The following is a 20,767-nucleotide window of genomic DNA, read 5'->3' as shown; positions in this document are numbered from 1 at the left end:
TTCAGATGTGTTTGTTTTTAGAACAGAAGACTCAGAATCTATAAAAAGAGCAAAAATCAGCTATCAAGCTAAAAGGACTTAAAACTTGAACCAACATTGGTAATATGTGTTAAGAGAATGACTTCCGTAGGCCTTTCAGCAGTGCCTCTTAAGGCCTGCTGGGAGTCAGCGGATCATCGCGTGTTGTTTGCCTGGTGGTAAGCTAGCACATTTCTTTTCGGTAAATAGGCAGTGAAACGAGCAGGAGTTGAATCCCCCTTCCAGAGAGTCGACGGTGCTCCAGGCAGTTGGCATTCACATGCCTGTGAGCAGCTCTCCGCTGGTTGGGGAACCTATTCAGTACAAGAGAAAACAGATGTCTGGTCTTCCTGCCAAGTCCCTTTCTTGCGTTTTAGGAACCATTCCACATGCACAGGGAGGTTTTTGTTAATTTCTTTCAGATGATGACTGAGTGCCTTACACCACGCGGGACCTCTGAGCCCTGCTTTTCTACTCAAGTGAACATTAGTGGCCATTTATCCCTCTCATGGCCAATGTGGGAGCTAGTTTTCTACTTGTTAGAGAAGCCATTGAACCTTTTCCATGCCTAAGGATGGATATAAAGAGGCCTGTTGGCCCCATTTTATGTTTGGCCACCCATAATTTACAGAATAATTGTTTTTTGAGACATAACATTGTATGTAATAAAACAGAGTTATGGTTGTCACTGATTTTAAAGAAACTAAATTACCCTCATTCGAGAACCACCCCCCACTTACTACAAGTATTATATTCACTATGAATGTATGGTCATTAGAATACACGGACACTTTGGGGATTAGATATTTTTGTGGCCAGTGCTGCCAGCTTGGAGTGTCTTCTCCTTTCTTTTTCTTTTTTTTCTTTTTTAATTATTACAACTTTGTGCTCGATGTTGGCAGGACAAGTTGACCATTTGATAAGAAAAATAAATAACATTAGCTTTAAAGATCATCCCAAATGAAAAACCCTAGTTGACTGAGTTGTTGCTGTTGGAAAAAAATCCATTAAAGTCATACGAAATATTTACTTGTGTTAATCTGCTTTGGCTCACTATTTATCAAAGAATGGGTTCAGAGCTCAATTTCTTTTTGGATTCCGAGTTTAGTACTTATTTTTTTCTTCATCATAAACTTTCAAGTTGAATCAGGACTTTAAAGAATATAATATTTTATTAATATTTTAATCATACAAGCAACTGAAACATAAATTTAGAAAGTATTTTGTACCTACATTGTTAATCCTTTTAAAAATACTTCACATATGACAAATTCTCCTCTGAACATTCTTAAATATCAGTCATTTAATGGTTATAATTGTAACTTAAAAAGAAAGCCCCACACTATTTATGGTATATGTTTCTTATGTAAGGTTTTTTATGCCATATCTTTGTCCAAGGAGGGTTTTAATGCTTTTTAATTAGGGGGTCCCCAGCTTTATTCTGAATCTGACTAAGCACGATGGCAGAGATTTTTCTCATTAAGGTAGGCTTGATGATATCATTTCCTTGCTTCCATGCGTTCGAAAGCTCCCCTCATTTGTCAGACTGTGGCTTTCTAACTATGGTTGGTGGATGACAGTACCTCCTTCCTCCTGGTCCCCCCCTCACCCACCAGAGTACATGAAATCACAGGATAAGCCTGGCTTCTCTCCCTGAAGTTACCAGTATTACTTGGAAGTATGAGGTCAGAAGCATCGCTTCTATATTACGACACATCTAAATAGTTAGGGAGTAGATTGCAAACTTTACATGACTTTTTTTTTTTTTTTTAATTTAAAGATAAAGCACCAGACTTCCAAGAAAATTTGCACTCTGGTAAGGCTACCTTGACCTTTGCCTGCCGACTTCTCAGTATACGTGGTCCTTCTTGCCGTTAGCAATGCTTAAGTAGACCAGTTTAGCGGCAGGGACTGACAGAGTGGAGTCCAACTCCTTACATACCCTTTCACAATCTGCTTTCAGCCTCATGACTTCTGTTTGTTTCTCAAGTCTCAACTCGGTGCCGTGCCCTCTGAAAACTCTTCCCTGCCTTTCCCCAAGACAAGCTCCCCCATCTCTCCTCCCGTTGTGAGTTGTACCCGCCTCTGTCCTAGGCTCTTACTGCATGTGTTTCTACCTCCCCTACTTAACTGTAAGCAGCTGGAGCACGGGGCTGGAGTCAAGGTTATTTTGTGCGAGTCTGGACTGTTTGAGATGCTCTGTGCGTATCATTTGACTGTGAGGCTACAGGGCTCATCGGCACCCACCCTCAGAGAGAAAGGACTCCATGGGTACTGGCCCGTTAAGGACCAGGCTAACACCGGAACAAATAGAGTCTTCTGCACCACCGGAAGTCTTCGGGGACTTGGGAGGGTAGAGCCGACATGAAGTGACTAAAGAGCTGTGCGGTTAATCGGGCCAGTTTGGCAGAGGTAGTGAGTGAAATGGAGATAGAGAGATTTTACCTCTCACCCTACCTCAGAAGCACTGGAAAACTTTAATACCTCAGACCATTTTGCTTTTCCTTATATTTTCAAACATGTTATCTGTTACCTGTTCTGCATTTATTAAATCACTTTCCAATTTTATACATTAAAGATATAAAGATAGGTTTTGTTCAGCACAAGATAATCAGCTGTTCCAGATTGAACGGATCTAATTTCAGCTAAAAGCAAAGATAGTCACCATTTTGTGTAGCCTGTGAAGGGTTAATGAGGTTAAATATTCGGCTTACTATTGAACATTTGAAAAATTTAATTTTTTTCTCGGGTCCACCCCCACTGCTACACCCCAGGGACCCCCAGGCCTGGAGCCTCTCCTGCACCCCTTTGGGACCGGCCGGGTTATGTGCTGCTGCCGTCTTTCAGAAGCGGGAGGCCATAGGGACAGTACTTTTTGGCCATAGTCGCTCTGGGTTTGATAACTTGAGTGCTTGGGAATACCAAGGCATTTGTCATTTCCTAGGATACCAGAATGTTATTTTAAATCTTACCAGGTAAGTATAGTATGAAAGGTCAATATGCACTTTTACCTGCAGATTATATAAAAAGGCAGATTTCATTTCAGGTTTAATTAAACAATGGGATAAATTTGAAAGTAGAGACTTTGTACAATTCAAATATGCATATGCTTCACATATATTTTTCAAGTACTGTGCATTTTGGAAATCTAAAATATAACGAGTGTGCTGTTGTTCTGTTGCCTAATGCTAAAACATCAGTTAACGACTTTACTAATAGCGCTTATTAAAGAAAAATCATAAGCCTGCATAGCTCAATATGTAAAGATACAGTTGGTTAATAAGATCAAAGGAAAACCTGATTTAAAATTAATTAAGACTCTTCTAATCTCACAATTGCAGAAGTGAATTTTGACTTGGTCAGAAAATATTCCAGTTGTCAGATAAGCTTTCTCTCTCATGATTGAGCACCATACTCTTAGTAAATGTATAGAGCAGTTACTGGCTCTCAGAAAATTCAGTTGAGTAGCTTTGGTTCAGCTGATTCTATCTCAGCAAAGGAAAGGTGAGTGGGGAATGATCTTGTTGTTGCTTCTTGAGCTTTTATATGCATAGGCAGTCACCTGGAAATCCTGTTAAAATGTGGCTCCCGGGATTCTGGAGGTCTGGGAGGGTCTTGTAGATAATCCCATCACTGCTGGTGCTGGATCATTCTTTGAGTAGCAAGGATTTAGCAAAGCTCCCCTCCCCCACCTACTCCTGAGTTCACCTTTTTGCTGATTATAAAGTTTGCTCTGTCCTAGAGTTTATCATTTTATATGATAAACTTGTTTATATGCGTTTACTTATTTATATGAGTTTACTTGTTTTTGTTCATTTCTGGGTTCTCCTTTCCCCATGGGTGATCAGAACTCCAAAGTAAGTAGTAAGGACCCTGCCATGGAGCAGAGGAGGGGAACTGGGACAAAGCCTCACTGGACTTGAGATGACTTGGTCCAGAATCCGTTGTATGTCTCTGGATTGAATTATTGACAGTAATAGCCTTCTGTGCAATAGTGTGCCTGAAATGGACTCCTAAAAATAGTTGCAGAGGAGAGGTTGGTTATTTTGGGAGCGCTGCAAACAGCTGAGAGCGTGGTTCCATGAGGGCACCCTCTCCAGCTCCACGGCGCGTGCCAGCAGTTGCATTTCCAAAGGTCTCGGCTAAGAACAGCTCAACAGAATCATGTCTGACCTGCACAGATTGTCCAAGCTTCAGACACTGTTTGCAAGCGTGCAAGGTGACTTGGGTGTCTGTAGCTCCCACGCTCGCGCTTGGTAGCACTCTGAAAGGACTCAAAGTAGGTGTGTGAACATCAGTATTTCAACTTCCATTGGAAATTAATGGATAATTCTCTGTTCTGTTTTAGCAACAGGAACAAGATCCTACTAACCTATATATTTCTAATTTGCCACTGTCCATGGATGAGCAAGAACTTGAAAATATGCTCAAGCCATTTGGACAAGTTATTTCTACAAGAATACTACGTGATTCCAGTGGTACAAGTCGTGGTGTTGGCTTTGCCAGGTAAGCATGCTGCTCTGTCCTTACTATGTCAATGACAATAGCTCTGCTAAGTTTCCTGCAAAATAAAAGTTGAGCAAGAAGAGAGAATTTGAGCCAGGCTTATGGGAGCCAGTTGTACCATGAATTTAAATGTGTAAATACTGGTTGTTTTTTGTTTGTTTGTTTTTTTCCAGATCTTTTGGAAGTTCATTAGGGTTCTTAAGCCTGAAGACACTAAATATTTGGTGACTCAGGGCAAGGAAATATCACATGAGCAGTAGTTCTAATGTTTTCATTAATTCGATCAGGATGCCTGTAACTTCTTAAAAATAACCATCACAGGCTCCTGAGTTTCATAAATAAATCAGTATGGCTTTTCTCATTAGATGGAAATTTGATTCATCATAAAGTCAATGAATTAGATTATTTCAAACATTCAGAAAGTAAGACAATGATAGGACACCTCTCTAACCACCAGTAATAGCGTTTTATAATTTTGCTTCAGATTTTTTTTTTTCTTTTTGAAGAGGCAGAATGTCACAGATCTATCTAAAGTGCCCTCACTTCTTCCAACTTATTTTTATCCCTTCCTTTCCGGAAAGGATACTTCAGTGTAATGGTTAATTTTGTTTCTGAAAGAAAAATCTCAAACAGAAAGTGCTTTGAGTTTTGACATAGTGCTAATCTAAAAGCCCATGTATAAAAACTGATTTTTCCATTATTTAGGAACCCGTTAATACTGTGCAGGAACAGATAATGTCTATATGTTGACTTTGACTTTGGAAGAAAAATTGCTGGTATTTTACTTTCATATACAACATCCGATTTGATGACAGTCCCATCTCCCACAGACCTGTGAAATCAACAAAGGCAGCATTGTTCACTATTTTACGTATAAGAAAATCGAGTCAAAGAAGAGATGTTTCCATTGTCACCAGACTGCCAAGTAATGAAGCAAAGTCTAGTACTTGGTTCTGGCTTTTAGTTGATTGCTCTTTCTTAAAATTATCTGTGTCTCTGGATTGAATTAGTGACAATACTAGCCTAATTTTGAGATAAAACTAAAATTTCTACAGGTAGAAACTTGCATTTCCAGTGAACACGTCATTGTTTAAAAGGATCCGGGGGAAACAATGAAAAGCCCAGCCCCAGCTAAAAATCATCGCCTCTGTGGGTGTTGTGAAAGCAGATGAAGTAGTTTCAGTTTTGCATCCGAAGATGGAACCCAATTAAGTTCTATTGCTTTTTAAAACTATTACTGCCCATTAAAACCAAGATGTAACTCTCTGGGTAGTCCTGGAGTGTGGTGCATTTTGAATAGATTATTCAGTGTTTCTTCCATTAAAAAAAAATAAGTCAAAATAATGTAATTCCCTGAAATGTTTCTCAAAGGTTTTTAGCCACCTGCAGATGTAGAATAAATGGTAAAGTTAGGCTCAATCCTTTAATTACTCCTCTGAAGCCAAGATGACAAAGACAGTACATAACCGACTGCACTAATTTAGTTTTATACCTAAAGCTAATGTGAAAACCGTATAAGGAGTATCCTGTGATTTTCACTCGTTCTTATCATGACTTTTGAGTCTGTCCTTCTGCGAATATATGAAAGGAAAGGCTATCTTTAAGATATTCTGGCAGCAGTAAATCCACTCGTATTTTGAACTGGCATTTCCATTTTAATTCCGCATCATGACCAGCAGAACTATTATATATTGATCGCCAGTTTTCCAACAAGTAGAAAAAAATAACAGTTGATATGCTTGATAGTAAACACTCTGGATATAATTTATTTCTTTTATGATTCAGAATGTGGATATCAGTTTTCATTTTATTGTAGGAATACACATAAAACAAATAAAAGATAGGATAAACCCACTTTTTCTGATTCACATTTTTGCTGGGTTTCATTTGTATCCAGTAAACCTGTAAGAATGTATTCACATGTGCAAAACAAAATCTGAAACTAAGAGATCCTCTAAATATGTGTTTTATTTTGATGGATGAATAGGATGGAATCAACAGAAAAGTGTGAAGCCGTTATTGCTCATTTTAATGGAAAATTCATTAAGACACCACCTGGAGTTTCTGGTATGTTGTTTGTCTAAGATTTTATCAGTCATCTTTTATGTAATATACATATAATTTTAGCACTTGATGTTTCGAGAACCAAAAACCACTTATCAAGCTCTTAAAACTTAGGTCTTTGGTTCTACAAATAAGACTTGAAGGTGCCTTACTCCCAGACACTGAGTGTTCAAATATGAATGGGAGCCTTCCCAGTGGGAGGGAGGGTCTGACTTGTAAGGCATTCGGAAGCTCCTCCTTCTCAGATACAAGGCCTGTCCTCTAACCTGCCTCCCCCACCATCCACCAGCCTCCGTAGATCTGTCCTGCAGTCTTGTCCGTTGAGGGCCATGGTACTCTCCACCACAGCTCCTGCCTTTCCTGTGGAAGGTCTCAGCATGTGTTACCTTGCACCCCTTACAGAGCCTGGACTTCAGTCCCTACACCCTTCCATCCACCCCAGGATAGCCGCTTCCTCCCACCACCCTGCCTTGTGTTGTCATGACCAAGAACACCACACCCCAGGAGCTTTTCATTCCCAGATCACACTCATTCTGCCTCCCACTAAACCTGATTCAAATTTCAAAGGAGTCCTTCTTTACTTCCTATCCATCCCCACCAAACCTGGTCTCCATTTTAGCGGTATCGTCACTTATCTTCTCACTTGTCTTATACCCCGTATCTTGGTTACACGTGCCTTGCAGAATGCTAAACCTGGATTAATTCTACAGCAGGCCACCTTCTCTGCTGTTACATCCAGGCAGGTAAAGTAGAGGTTGTTTCCAGCTTGACCAGACCCTCAACATCACTGGTCCTCACTCAGCTTTCTCATCCCTCCCCGGCTGCAGTCTCCCCCCAAATTGTGACCATGACTACAGTAGACATTTTTAAATCACAGAATACAGTGAACAAAACTGTGAACTACTTTATGCCAGTACATTTCAAAGTTTCAAATAATTTACTAGAAAAATCTGTTTGTGTTTGAGATCATTCAGGTCTCTATGATCTTGAAACTAAAACGAAAGCACTGTGTTCCTGTCTAGCCCCTTCTCACGTAAACCTTTTAAAAGCGTAGTCCCTGTTTCTGTCTTCTGTTCCCACCTCAGCTCTCCCCAGCTTGACTTCTCCTTGTGTCTCACACGGTAAACTGTATTAGCCTTCCAGCCTGTCGTGACCAAGTACCAGAAACTGGGTGGCTCAGACAATAGAAATGTGTTGTCTTGGTTCTCAACGCTCAAAGTCCAAGATGAAGGTGTTGGCGGGGATGGAGGGAGAGTCTGTTCCAGGCCTCCTTCCATCTTTGACTTGTAGATGGGCATCCTCTCCCTGTGTTTCTTCACGCCATTGTCCCTCTGTGCATGTCTATCTCCATGTCCATATTTCCCTTTTTTTTTTTTTTTTTTACAAGGACACCAGTCATTCGATCAGGGCCCACCCTAATGACCGCTTTTTAACTTTAAAGACCCTATTTGTAAATAAGGTCCTATTCTGTCATTATGAGTTAACTGAGGGTTAGGACCCTAACTCTTTGTAGGAGGGGTGGGGGGGGTAGTGGGGACACAACTAACACTTAACCTCCCGATTATCCAATTATCCAACCTTCCCTCTCTTTCCGAGGCTGTCTGTCTGCTGTACTTGATGCTGCCAGTCGCTTACCCTTCTCTGAAACATGTCCTCCTTTGACTTCTGCTTCACCTGCCTCTCTGTTTTCTTCCTGTTCTGCGTTAATTTCTTGCCTTCTGTGGGCTTGTTTCTTCTATCTACTCTTTAATTGTTGCTGTTTCCCTAATCCCACTTCTGGCTCAGTTCTAATAGTTGTCATGCATTCTCAAGGTTTCAACTAGTGTGTACCTTCATACAACTCGGAGACATTCATCTCCCACCCTGGCTTTGCCCTGAGCTTCAGGCTGCCTGGTCTCAGTCACCACACATCCATTGTCTCCAAGGTGAAACTAGCCCCCCTTCCCATCTAATCCAGTTGTCCTTTTCTCAGTTAGTAGCCAGTATCCAGCCACACACTCAAGCCAGAAACTCAGGGCTGAATCCCCCCCTCCATCCATCATCTCTCATATACGAAGTCGTTCAAGTCCTTACATTTTTCCTCTTGATAATTTCTAGAATTTACCCTCTCCCCTCCATCCGTTCTACCACAGCCTCGCTTAAGCCCTGATCTCTCACCAAGGCCATTACGGCAGGCTCCTAATTGCCTGCTTGATCATTAGCCCTTCCTCTCCAGATACCCTCCCAGAGGTTTGATAAAATATAGGCCTCTGTGTCACTTTCCTGCTAAAAGTCCCCCCCCCCCCCAATAGAGGAAAAAAACCCAGGCTCCTAGAATGACATTGAAGGCCAGAGGCGAGAGGGCTCTTGACTGCTTCTTCAGTCCTGTCTCCCTTTGTTCTCTGCCTTACTGTGTGTCCTCCAGGACCAAACTACAAATACATTCCAAGCACACCATGCCCTCCATTCCTCTCTGCTTTCTCTCCTGTGGTTTCCAAGCTAGTGCCCTTCAGTTCCCTTTAACCTGGCTCTCCAGTCCTCACCCTCCAAGACTGTGTTCCACGCTTGCCTCCCCCTGCCAGAGCCTCCTCTGGTCCAGTCGGGCTGTGTGCACAGCACCCTGAGGACACCTGCCTGTATCCCAGCACTGAACACGTTTACACGTGTCGCTTTACTAAACTGGGAGCTTCTTGAAGGCAGAAGCTGTTTTCTCCTCTTGCTGTTTTCATCCCAGCACAGTACCTCAACCGTACTAAGCAACGATAAATGTTTGTGGGTTTTGTATAAATTTCACTGCACTCTTCCCCAAGACAGTACTTTGTGTTCACACACTAGCATGCTCGCGGCTGACCACAGACCAGAAGACATTTCCATTTTCCCCCATACGCCAGGCCGTGTGTGGGTAACTGGTGTTCTGTATTTATTCTGCCAGAGTTTCATCCTTAACTGGATGGCTGATGGTTATGATCAGAGATTTACTTTAATTCCCTGCACCCAGTTGAGTCTCACTGCACAGAAGAAGCTATTTGTAAGTACATACAATTCCGCAGTCCACTCCATCTTGGACGGCTAAAACCTGAGCTTGCGCGATTTGCAGGCTGCGTGTGAGCTTGAACTGCCTGCAGGCACGAGTCTGGATCATCAAACAAAAGACTGGGACCTATGCTATTCCAAGGAACCCAACCTTGGGCAAGAGCTTCCTTTTTGTTTTTTAAGTTGGGTTTGTTTTCCCATCAACAACACTTGAGTTGAAAATAGAAAGCAATTAGTAAAGACAAAGGAGAAATTTAATACGTGGGAGCTTTCTGTCAGACCTACCACTGTGGGGCCTTCTGCGGTTAACACGTGTGCACGGCTGACTCCTGGTGTTCTCCTCACTTCCCCGTGCCATCCGTGGCAGGACCCCACGGTATTAGTCCCTCTGAAGGGCTGCCCGGCCACCCGCCAGTGACCGCTTGACTTTCTCAGCTCATATTTATGTATGGCAAGGAAAGTTCGAGGAGGAGAGACATCCCTGCACGCAGTAGTTTTGATGTTGTATCAGTCTGAGATGCGATAAGATCTCCCTGTTTCCTGAATGAAGTAGATCTCAGGGTGTCACAGAGCGAGGTCGAACAGTGTCCTTTTTTCTCCAAAGGACTTCATGGTTGTATCATTTAGCTGTTTGTTTTGAAGTAGGTTTAAAGACTGTTGGTCGTACCTATTCAAGGGAAAAAGAGACCTTGGTTTCCAAACCCCACGTGAAGGATTATAGGATCCTCTGTACCTTCGCGACTAGTAGAGAACAGTTTCTTCAAGTTGTGCCACGGGTCGGCTGTAAGAAACAGATTCCTTCTGCCTCAAGAGAATCACTGCTTGGGGGTATGCAGTCAAGCCATTCTCTTGGTTCTGAATCAGAACTCAGTTGTATGCCGTTTCTAACGTTGCACGATTCCGTCTGTGTGTTAGTCTTAGTTCCCAACTAGACTGTAAGTTCTTTAGCAGCAGGGCCTCGGTTTTGTTTTTAATTTTGTGCTAGGTGCAGAAAGCCTGTGCTTCGCCCTAGAACAACAGAGGTTACCAAGTAGTTTCCAAGAGCATTGTTTGTGGAGGGCTCGTCACAATAATCATGGCTATTTTCAGGGTTTTTCTGGATACTTCTTTGCATAGAAGCAAGCTCGAACCGCCTTTTGGCAGGGGTTTGACATGTATAATGCGGGCCTCGGAAGCACGCTGGTCCAGGGAACTCAACTTTTCCCCAAAATAAGTCCCAAGTGGATTGGGGAACCGCAACAGAATTTGAAACGGTCTTCAGCTTCTCTGGGTTCCCTGCCTCCTTTGTTTGTATACTTAATATGAGAATTTTCTTTAACTCCCGGTCTGCTGATTAGATGCTGCTCTCTCAGATTGTCCGAACGGTGACTCCATACCAGAGGCTTCTGCTTGGAATGTATATATTATTTTCAGTAGAACCAGATGAAAAACAAAAATACTGTCAGGCCAAGGTAAATCGAATGAGCCCCCACTTTAAATAATGTAGGTTCCTTGCGAAGCAGACATAACATTTCATAAATAGAGTCCGAGGTCGGCTTCGTCAGGGATGCGTGTTGTGTAGCCAGCACAAGCAGAATCATCCCGGGTGGCTTCTGTCAGAGCGCTCAGGTTCTTGCCTGACTGGCAGTTCTCCTGTGACACGGGAGCCAAGGACAGAAAAGTAACCCACGTTAGATACACTCCCCAAAAGATACTTTATGAAAATTAACAAACTGAACAGTGAACTCATCTCCACTGTAACAATCTTAAGAAAGTCTCTAAAAGGCTAAGCAGGAGGTCAGCACACTTCTCGTGGGCCACGCACCCTCCTGCCAACATGCTGTTTTCATACAGAGCGGAGTGGCTGGGTTTCCCCCATGCCAGACACGCCGCGCCGTCTTGGGGTGCGGTGCGTCGCGTAGTACATGTTTGTAGCTGTCCGAAAAGCCACGTCACAGTTTTTCATGCTGTTTTCTGAAATTGCTTTTTAAAAATCTTGTGCTTTTGTGCCTGATGTTACCATATTTTCAGAGAGGCTTTATCTTCTAGCAGGATCTTCCTTAAATATACATAATAGCTTGTGTTGGAAAAAAAATTACTCATAGGGCCATTCCCTCTATCTTTTCTCATCTAATCTCTCATTTTTCCCCCCTGAAAATGTGGAAGCATTGTCCTTTATTTGGATATCTTGGTTTTTATCTTGCTTTTGAGTGCCAGCTGGTTTGCAGTAAATCAGATTTGCTTGGAAGGTCCCCAGTCAGGGTAAAAGAACCGATGACTACTTTGTAAGACAATCCTGGTGAATTCCGTGGAGGTTTAAAATAACAATATTTGCCTGATAAAAATTCTGTTATGGAGAAGTGGTAGGGTGGTGGTTTCCCACACAGTGAATGTTAGTAACAGGGGATGGGAAGTTTTAGTTAGTTAGAACAGATGTCCAAATTAGGAGACATGGCCAAGGCAAAAACACTGTCACTCAGGGTCATGATTCAGGGTTTTTTCTAAAAAAAATGCTCTTCCTATACCTGCCTGAAAGAGAGTACAGTCTCTGAGAAGACTAATTAATGCACATTGGCATGTTAGCTGAAACTGTCCTAGAACCGCTTGCCCTGTGCCTGCTGTTTTTGCCTGTGTGGGACGCAGGCATGTGTGCGTGCACACGCGGACGCACACACACACACACATACACACCATGGACAAAGTCCACATGTGTGTTTAGTTACAGGAGGCAGTGTGATTACGCAACCTTTTTACAGCACTTCTCCATGACATTAATGGAGTCTGAATGAGTTCCTATGTGCTAAGGGCAGAGAATTTTTTAAAAGAGAATGTGTCTAGTCAGCGGATCTGTGAGTCGTAAGGTTCTCGGTGTCACGCTGGTACCATTCTGCCACAGCCCAAAGCCCTCCAGCGAAGTGCCTAACTGCTAGCCGACCTGGCCAAAGACCTCAGCTTTTTTTTTACATCTGTTTTCTGTGTTACGCCGACTTGTCAGGCTGGGTATGTGCCCAGCAAGGCTTGAAAACTCTTGCCCACATTTTATAACTCCTGTCCCTAGGTGATATTATTAGGGCATTGTCCTATGCCAGGAGGCAGAAAACGTAGTGGTTAGAGGAAAAATTGACCCTAGCAAAAAAGGCTGGAAATCTTTCAAGGGTGTTTATTGTCTATTTTGTTCCATGAATATTTGTCTTAAGCACTGTTCCTCTGAAAAAAAAAAAAAAAAGAAAAGAAAAGAAAAACAAAAACGGCAGCTCTCGGATAAAAGAAACGCTTGAAGACATGTGTGATGCTCCTGGTACCTTTAAGACGATGTGCTCACACCGCTGGGATTGCGATGTGTTCCTGTCTCCCTTTCCCAGTGTGTACATGGAGCAGAGGCTAAGTGTGCGTCCCGTTGAGACAGACGCTCCAAGGGCTGTGCTCTTAGGAGCAGGCGCTGCCGTGAAAGCAGAAGTGCTCGCACACTCCTGGGTGGCCCGTGGGGAGAGAGGGCTGTCCTACAGATCTCAAACTCAAACTCATTCTCCACCAAGGAGGGCAAGTCTAGTTTTTAAAAAGTAACAAGGGAATCACGGCTGGACATGTGCCAGCGTTTCAGCCTAAGATGCTTGGAGCACCGGGCCAGCCCTGTGCGGGGCTGCCTCTGGGCAGTTGTTCTCACCGCGGATCACACCCAGCCGATAGAAGGTTCCTCAGATCGCTTTTACACCCTTTCGCTATCGGGTTCTGCCAGGGAGGAACAATAAATAGCAGAGTAAAATTTTATTAAAGCCTAAGGACTTTGGGTGGGAGATGTAAGCATACTATGAAACCGTTTTCTCAAAGGCATTTGCCAGTAACTTCATCCTTAACTACAACTTGAACGTTTCTTCATTGTGTGTGAAGCCGAGGCGGCAACCCTAGCCAGCTTGTTAAAATCTCACAAAATCAAATTCCATGAAAAACAGGCCAGTCTCTAAAAATGTTTATAACTTTTATAAACCAGAAGTCCCTCTCCTGAGAATTTATCTTAATAATTCAAAGACAAGAGGAAGAACCATAAATGAGAAATTTGAGTTCCTCCTGCTGTCATAGTATAATAACCATAGCTAATGTGCATTCAGCTGCTCTAAATACTTTCTATGTTAATTGTAACAACCCTCTGAAATAAGTACAATTACTATCCCCGTCCCACAGATATGAAACCTCAGACATTGAATAATTCGCCTGGAGTCACGAAGTAATAAAGGGCAAAGCCAAATTTCAAACCAGGGAGACTAGTCTAGAGCCAGTGTTCTAATTACCATACAATCTGACCACCAATTTAGCAGTTGGCCCTGGGATTAAAGAAATAAACAAGATATACACACAGATGTTCATATAGTGTTAGTTGTAATAACAAAGAAACTGTACGTAATCCCATTTCAAATAGAACCTTATGTAACCCCTTAAAAAAAATTGATTCTATAACCAGGTAGGGAAAGTCCACAATGTAAACAGTAGGTAAAAGACCTATCATTGCAGATATGAAAAATAAAGACTGAGAAAAGCAGTAAATACAGAACATTAAAATATTTAAGTTGGAGTGATGGGGAAGGGTTATATTTTTGTTTTTTATTTAACCCGATTTTACTGTTGTTAAATCATTATTTTACTGGTAGGTAAAACTGAGTGGGAGATGGAGCCGTTCTAGAAGGATCAGGAAAGAGGGAGAGCACATGCGTCTGTGGAGAGAAGCTATAGCTCTGGGTGGTGCTTGGACAGGACAGTAGGGTTTGGTGAGGAACAAACAGGAGGCTAAAAAGGAAGTGATGTCGTGCACACAGAAAAATGGATAAAATGTATTGGATCCCTATGTCGAAACTTTTAAAGAGCCCAGATAGTTGCTTGCATGTTGCTAGTTGAGGAATTTTGAAAGTAGGCAACATTATCAGAAAGACAGCTAATTACAGTTGCTGAGTGGGCTAGTTTTCCACAACTCGTGGAACAGCTTCTATCCAGGGCAGTTCACGTTTTACAGAATGTTGATTAGGATAAATACTGCTTAACTAGAAAAATGGGAGTTTGGAAGTAGCAATTTCTCCAGCTGTTAGAACACAGTGAGGAAAAGGTCCACTCTGTCACAAAGTACAGAGAACTCAAGTCCTCAAAGCCATTTGATTAGATGGTGAGGAAGACTTCCAGGAGGTCAAATTAGGAGCTAGGTGGTTAGTCAATGCAGGCTTTCTAGAAGTGAGTTTTAGTGCGGGTATCAAGGGAAGACATATGAGCCTAAATAATTACAGGGTTCGAGCCTCAGAAGATAGGTAAGCAAACTTCATGGTAGAGATGTGAAGTGAACCAGCATGGGCATCACCCATATAAGCTCATCGTCCCTTAGAAGGGACGGTTAGTGCCACAAACTCAGGCATCTGTAAAAGATCATCCCACTCACAAAGCCCTGTGGAGGGAGCCCTGTGGAGGGCATGTTGGAGAATCCTACAGTGCAGTTACTTTAGACGGCTCTCACGAGGTGCCAGAAAATATCAGGTCAGTGTTTGCATTTGTGGCATTGTCTGTTGAAGGTTAGACTACAGTCATTATACGTTCCTGTTGGTTCTGATGAATAAGAAAGTAACTTTTCTGTCTTGGGTAATAAGGAAGAGAATTTGACCTGAGAGATCTCACGAGACACTTGAGGCATACCCTTTACAAACCCAAGAGGTGGTGATTAATTAAGGGGAAATTCAACTGAGAATACTCTGCATATTTGACAAAATCAATTGATAATGAATAGTGTGATATAATTTTTATATCACTTTAATATAGGAATATATCTTGAGTCACAAATAATTTGTTAGGAGTCTTAGCAATTACTGTTTTGCACAAGAGGGTAAAGAATTGCTAATCTAGAAAATCGACCATATAGAAGATAAGGTTTGACTGTTGTATGTTAATTTTTTGAAGTTAATACGCCCAAATTTACCTGTTGGTCACAGTCAGATTACTGGTATTCATGGCGCTTTCTCTTCTGCATGTCAGTCCTCCTCAGTATCTCCCTTCTACAAAGAAGAAACAAGGAGGCCACCTGAAGGATCTGATGTGTAGAACAAAATGGCTTCCCATGCATCTCCCAATCTTTAACCTGGAACCTGCGTATTGGGCTTCAAAACATAAACTCCAGACTTTTGGTCTGGTTTGAAATAAGCCACAGGATATGCTAATCAAATAAGCAACTCTCATCTTGTAACAATCTCCCACATACTTCAAAATAAGTGAGCCAGGACACAGATCCGGGTGTGTTTGTTTTCAACTCCGAAATCTTTTTTTTTTTTTTTTTTTTTTTTTTTAAGATTCTGTTTGTTCATTTCAGAGAGAGGGAGAGCGAGAGAGAGCACGAGTGGGGGGTGGGGGAGATGGAGAAGCAGGGTCCTCGCTGAGCAGGGAGCCCAACCCAGGGCTCCATCCCAGGACCCTGGGATCACAACCTGAGCCAAAGGCAGATGCTTAACCCACTGAGCCATTGAGGCACCCCTCAATTCAGAAATCTAACTGAAATCCTCTAACCCTTGCTCAGCCTAATGGTAACATAAATATCTTAAAGAAACAGTCACATAGTTGTTTTCCTAGAGCACATGGTACAATCCATGTAGTAAATCAGGTATCAAGAACTTACAGGGATAAAGTGTTTCTCATGATGTCATCCAGATACATGAAGTACCAGGTATGTACTATAAAAGAAATACAGCTGTTTCAGTATCAGAAGTATTTCGCTTCTGGGTGGAATTTTTATTAACAGCAGGCATCTCTCAAAACAGTGCTCTGTCCCATAAATGGCTAAATGGGTTTTTGTAAGATTTTGTATACTCTCCTTCCCGTCACATTGCAAAAGCTCCTATGAAAATAGACCCTATTTTATCCACAACCATATCCCTAGTTCTTAACACTATACCTTGCACATAGTAGGCACTCAGTAAAAGTTTCAGCTGCTAAATAGACCAAAGAGAATTTTAACAGAGGAAACAAGCTATTAGAATTTTATTTTGCCTCTCATGGAATACTGGGGCATTCCCATTTCCCTAAAACAGGAGCCAACAACTCTGTAAAAAAATCTCTCATTTCAAGACACCTGGATGGCTCATTTGGTTAAGTGTTTACCTTCGGTTCAGGTCATGATCCCAGGGTCCTGGGATCAAGTCCCGCATCAGGCACCTTTCTTGGTGGGGAGCCTGCGTCTCCCTCTGCCTGCTGCTCCCCCTGCTTGTGTGCACTCTCTCTCCCTCTGGCAAATAAATAAAATCTTAAAAAAAAAAAAACTCAATTGGTTATAATTCTTTTTTTATTTTTTTAAGATTTTTTGTTTATTTTAGAGAGAAAGAGAGTACGAATGGGAGGGGTGGAGGGAGAGGGAGAGAGAATCCCAAGCCGACTCCCCACTGAGCGCAGATCCCCATGTGGGGCTCAACCCCAAGACCCTGAGACTATGACCTGAGCTGAAACCAAGAGTCAGACATCTAACCTACTGTATCACCCAGGTGCCCGTGTTAATAATTCTTTTAAAAAATGGGGCGCCTGGGTGGCTCAGTCGTTAAGCATCTGCCTTCGGCTCAGGTCATGATCCTGGATCCCTGGGATCGAGCCCTACATCAGGCTCCTCCGCTGGGAGCCTGCTTCTTCCTCTCCCACTCCCCCTGCCTGGGTTCCCTCTCTCGCTGGCTGTCTCTCTGTCAAATAATAAATAAAATCTTTAAAATAATAATAATGATAATTCTTTAAAAAAAGAAATTTGTTTTCCTAAGATGTGGGATACCTGCCAATATCAAACTGTTTTAACTTCTTACCTTTTGCTCTTAGAGGGAGGAAAATATCTTAATGACAGCACAAAATCATGTAGTAAATATAATTCATTTTTGAAAGATTCAGCTGCATCGTGGTCCATTTGTTTCATTTTGAATAATATATTTGCAAACATGTCCTCGCTCACTTGATACTTACCTCATCAGCATTTACCTCGTCATTATATGTTTTTAGTAGACTTTATTGTTTCAGGAGATCACCTTTTTTTTTTTTTTTTTTTTTTTTGACAGAGCATAGTCTAGAAAAATGATAAGGTCTTGGCGGCACCTTACCCCAGATAGGGACACGTGGCTTTGAGCGAATGTGGAGCCTCAGTGCTCCCAGGGATTGTTGCCGAAATGCTTTCGTGCACACCTGCCTGCTTTGGCCACCTGTAGTGACCCTCCAGAATGTGTCCAACCTGGTTGCCTTCTTTCTCTGGAAGAAATGATGCTCATGGAGGAAAATGGTCCATTTGAATTACTCATTGTGCCAAGTAAACTCTTTTTTTGAAAAATGTTAGGTTTCCAGTCTCCGAGCTGGTCTTTCGAATGCCTCTAGATAAAACTGTCTCAGTGAAGTCCCGCAAAGTGCTAGCACTGCAGAATTTACTATACTCTTGTCCTACAAGATGATGGGGAGTAAAAAATTATAAAACATGTCATTGGAGAAGATATTCGATACCATAAGGTCTTTTAGATCCATGAAGAGTGAGATCTTGCTTCTCTCTGAGTTCTCTTTGTCCTTAGATATCAAGGTGAGACATCTTCAGACCTGGCAGAAGGACAGTCCTAACTCTGAGGCGGGTTTGCCCTATATCCTTCCCTTCTACCTGAAAGCTGTGTTTTCCTGGCCCTCATTTCCACCTGTTCCCAGACGGCCCAGTTGTAGAATTAAAAGCATCATCGCTGATTAGAAAGCCCTCTTCCTTCATTGCATCCATTTACTTTACCTTTGGAAATTGTTGGTGGATGCAGGAATTTCCAAAAGTTGATAACCTTTTTTTGGAAAGACAAACAGAGTAATTCATCTTCACTCTAGGATTTGGCCCCAGTCGATCTTCCTTCCCACCCATTTGCGGTAGACGGAAGTTCCCTGTTCAGGAAGGCCTGCGGGCTGGAGGGGTGGGAGTCAGAAGGTAGACAGAGGTAGAGCTCAGACTCCCTGGTATTCTCACCAGACACCTGACATTTTTGCTCTCACCTTCGATTTCCTGTAGTACAGCTGCCTTTCAGAAGTGAGCTCACATTCCAGCCCATCCCTCTGGCCTGGTTCACACCAGCGAGAGCAGGAGGAAGACATGCCAAGCAACAGCCTAGACGGCTGGCCGAGAAGGAATTACAGTTGGGTTTTTTGTTGTGTTTTGTTTTTTGGCAGAGAAGTGTTGAGAGGCGCTATTGCTTCCAACCCTGTCATTAGTGGGTGGGTAATAGTGATATAAAATAAGAGATGAATTAGGATAATAAGAGGCAAAGGAGAAAGGAGTAAATTTTCCACAAGTAATATTTTTCTCTTCCTGGTTATTTAACTTTGAAACAGAACTTGAAAGTAGTAATCACAGTTCTACCGTAGACAAAGGACAGAATGTGAGAACCAGACAGGAAGGTGTGACTGCCTTTATTACATTAACTGGAAACATACAGAAATATGCACCACCTTCAGGAATATGCTGCTATTTCCATTATGGAAAAGCAAAGAAAATGAAAAGTCACGGGTGGACTAGCGTGCCGTCACCTTCTCCCCCGCCCCCACCATTTTTCTTTTTTACTAAATGAGCGTGTATCTGTGAGAGTCTCTGCGTCTTTTGCTTTTCTGTGTGAGTTTCTTGAGTTGTTCTTCAGATCATTTTATGATGTGGATATATAGTAAAGCAACCCCAAGAGGGATGATTAAAGGCCCAGAAAAAACTTTAAATAGTGTGGACAGGTGTTTTGCCTTTCTTACAACAGCTGTCTTCAAGGCTGTACTCCACAGATAAACAAATGAGACCTGTTTGTATTCAGTCACTGATTCGGCCAAGATGCAGTGAGCGCCTACAGCGTGCCCGGCACTTTGGCACCGATGGCCGGAGCAAATGTCGCTGCCCCCTTGGAGCTTACACGCCAGAGGGGAAACAGACGCCAAACAAATCACCACACCTCCGAGTTGTTCTCGCTGCTATGAATAAAAATACAAAGAAAAATTAAAAAAAATTTTTTTTTTAATACAGTACGAGCAGTATAAAAGGGAATTTGTTTTCTCCTGGGGTGAATGAAGACCTCTCTGAAGAATGATGTTGGGAAGCGAAGGGAGCATGTTTAAGTTGGAGGAGGGAAGGGTGACACGATCGGATTTATATTTGGAGATTTATCAGCAGAGTTGAAAGCAAGTGTGTCTGCACATAAAGAAGTACAAAAGTGAGGGCGCCTGGCTGGCTCAGTCGTTTGGGCGTCTGCCTTCAGTTTTGGTCGTGATCCTGGGGTCCTGGGATCGAGTCCCGTGTTGGGCTCCCTGCTCAGCAGGGAGTCTGCTTCTCCCTCTGCCCTCCCCCTGCTCCTGCATGCTTACCTGTGCCTGCCTGTCTCTCTCTCTCTCTCTCTCTCTCTCTCTCTCAAATAAATAAATAAAATCTTAAAAAGTAAAAAAATGAATCAAAAGATTCCTTTGTTTCCTCAAAATAGCTGTTTAAATGTGTTCATTACACTCCGGTTTGAATGTAATAACTAATGCATATTCTGTACTGTCTTCTTCACCAGTAGATAAATGTAGAAGGGTCTGAGTAAACTTTTGCTTTGAAGTGTTCTATCCATTCCCTTGTAGCACTGCCACAGCTCCTCAAAGAGGAGGACAATTACATTTTGTCCTACATACACATGTAATTCTGGTTTTTTATTACTTGTCCCCATTCAGCTCCTACAGAACCTTTATTGTGTAAGTTTGCGGACGGAGGACAGAAGAAGAGACAGAACCCAAACAAATACATCCCTAATGGAAGACCATGGCATAGAGAAGGAGAGGTGAGACTTGTAAGTCCCTTCTTGAGACTTCAGTGTGGGTGTGTGATGATGGAACCCTATGTGGATAGTTACCCATGTCTCATCGTGGCTGCCACACTTCTGAAATAAGTGCCAGGTGCAGATTTTATAATCCAGATAATGTCACTTTAAAACTCTCCCCAATGGATATGGTGCTGAGAGAGTGATGACCCTCCAGATGGGGCAGAGAGATGGTGGGTAGAGCTGTGTTTACCAGTTAGCTGCATGTAAAGCAAAAGGCCATTTTAAATTGCTATAAGAAATGCACAACTGTTTTGTATATTTTTAATGTCGTGGCTTCTTAGAGGTTTACATTTATAAGGACTCAGAAATTATCCTAAGTATAATGTTATTAAAACAAATAGCGCATTTGCTGT

The 20,767-nt window shown here is 42.4% G+C and overlaps 1 protein-coding gene across 6 annotated transcripts in view; it reads left to right on the top strand.

Annotated features, from left to right (window-relative positions):
- RBMS1 (RNA binding motif single stranded interacting protein 1) overlaps positions 1-20,767 on the top strand; it is a 210,092-nt gene that overhangs the window by 176,191 nt on the left and 13,134 nt on the right. For 5 of the 6 annotated variants that reach the window (XM_045780924.2, XM_045780947.2, XM_045780921.2 and 2 more), the window contains exons 5-7: positions 4,367-4,524; positions 6,512-6,591; positions 20,266-20,381. In XM_045780924.2, coding sequence (XP_045636880.1) covers positions 4,367-4,524; positions 6,512-6,591; positions 20,266-20,381 — 354 coding nt within the window. The remainder of the gene's footprint in view (positions 1-4,366; positions 4,525-6,511; positions 6,592-20,265; positions 20,382-20,767) is intronic. The other variant, XM_045780956.2, reaches the window with a different exon arrangement.

The sequence above is a fragment of the Ursus americanus genome, chromosome 1 (assembly GCF_024610735.1).
Source record: "Ursus americanus isolate L20-20 chromosome 1, mUrsAme1.1.p, whole genome shotgun sequence".
NCBI classification, from domain to species: Eukaryota; Metazoa; Chordata; class Mammalia; order Carnivora; family Ursidae; genus Ursus; species Ursus americanus.
Note: the sequence above shows the minus strand (reverse complement) of the source record. Positions and strands in the feature narration are given on the sequence as shown.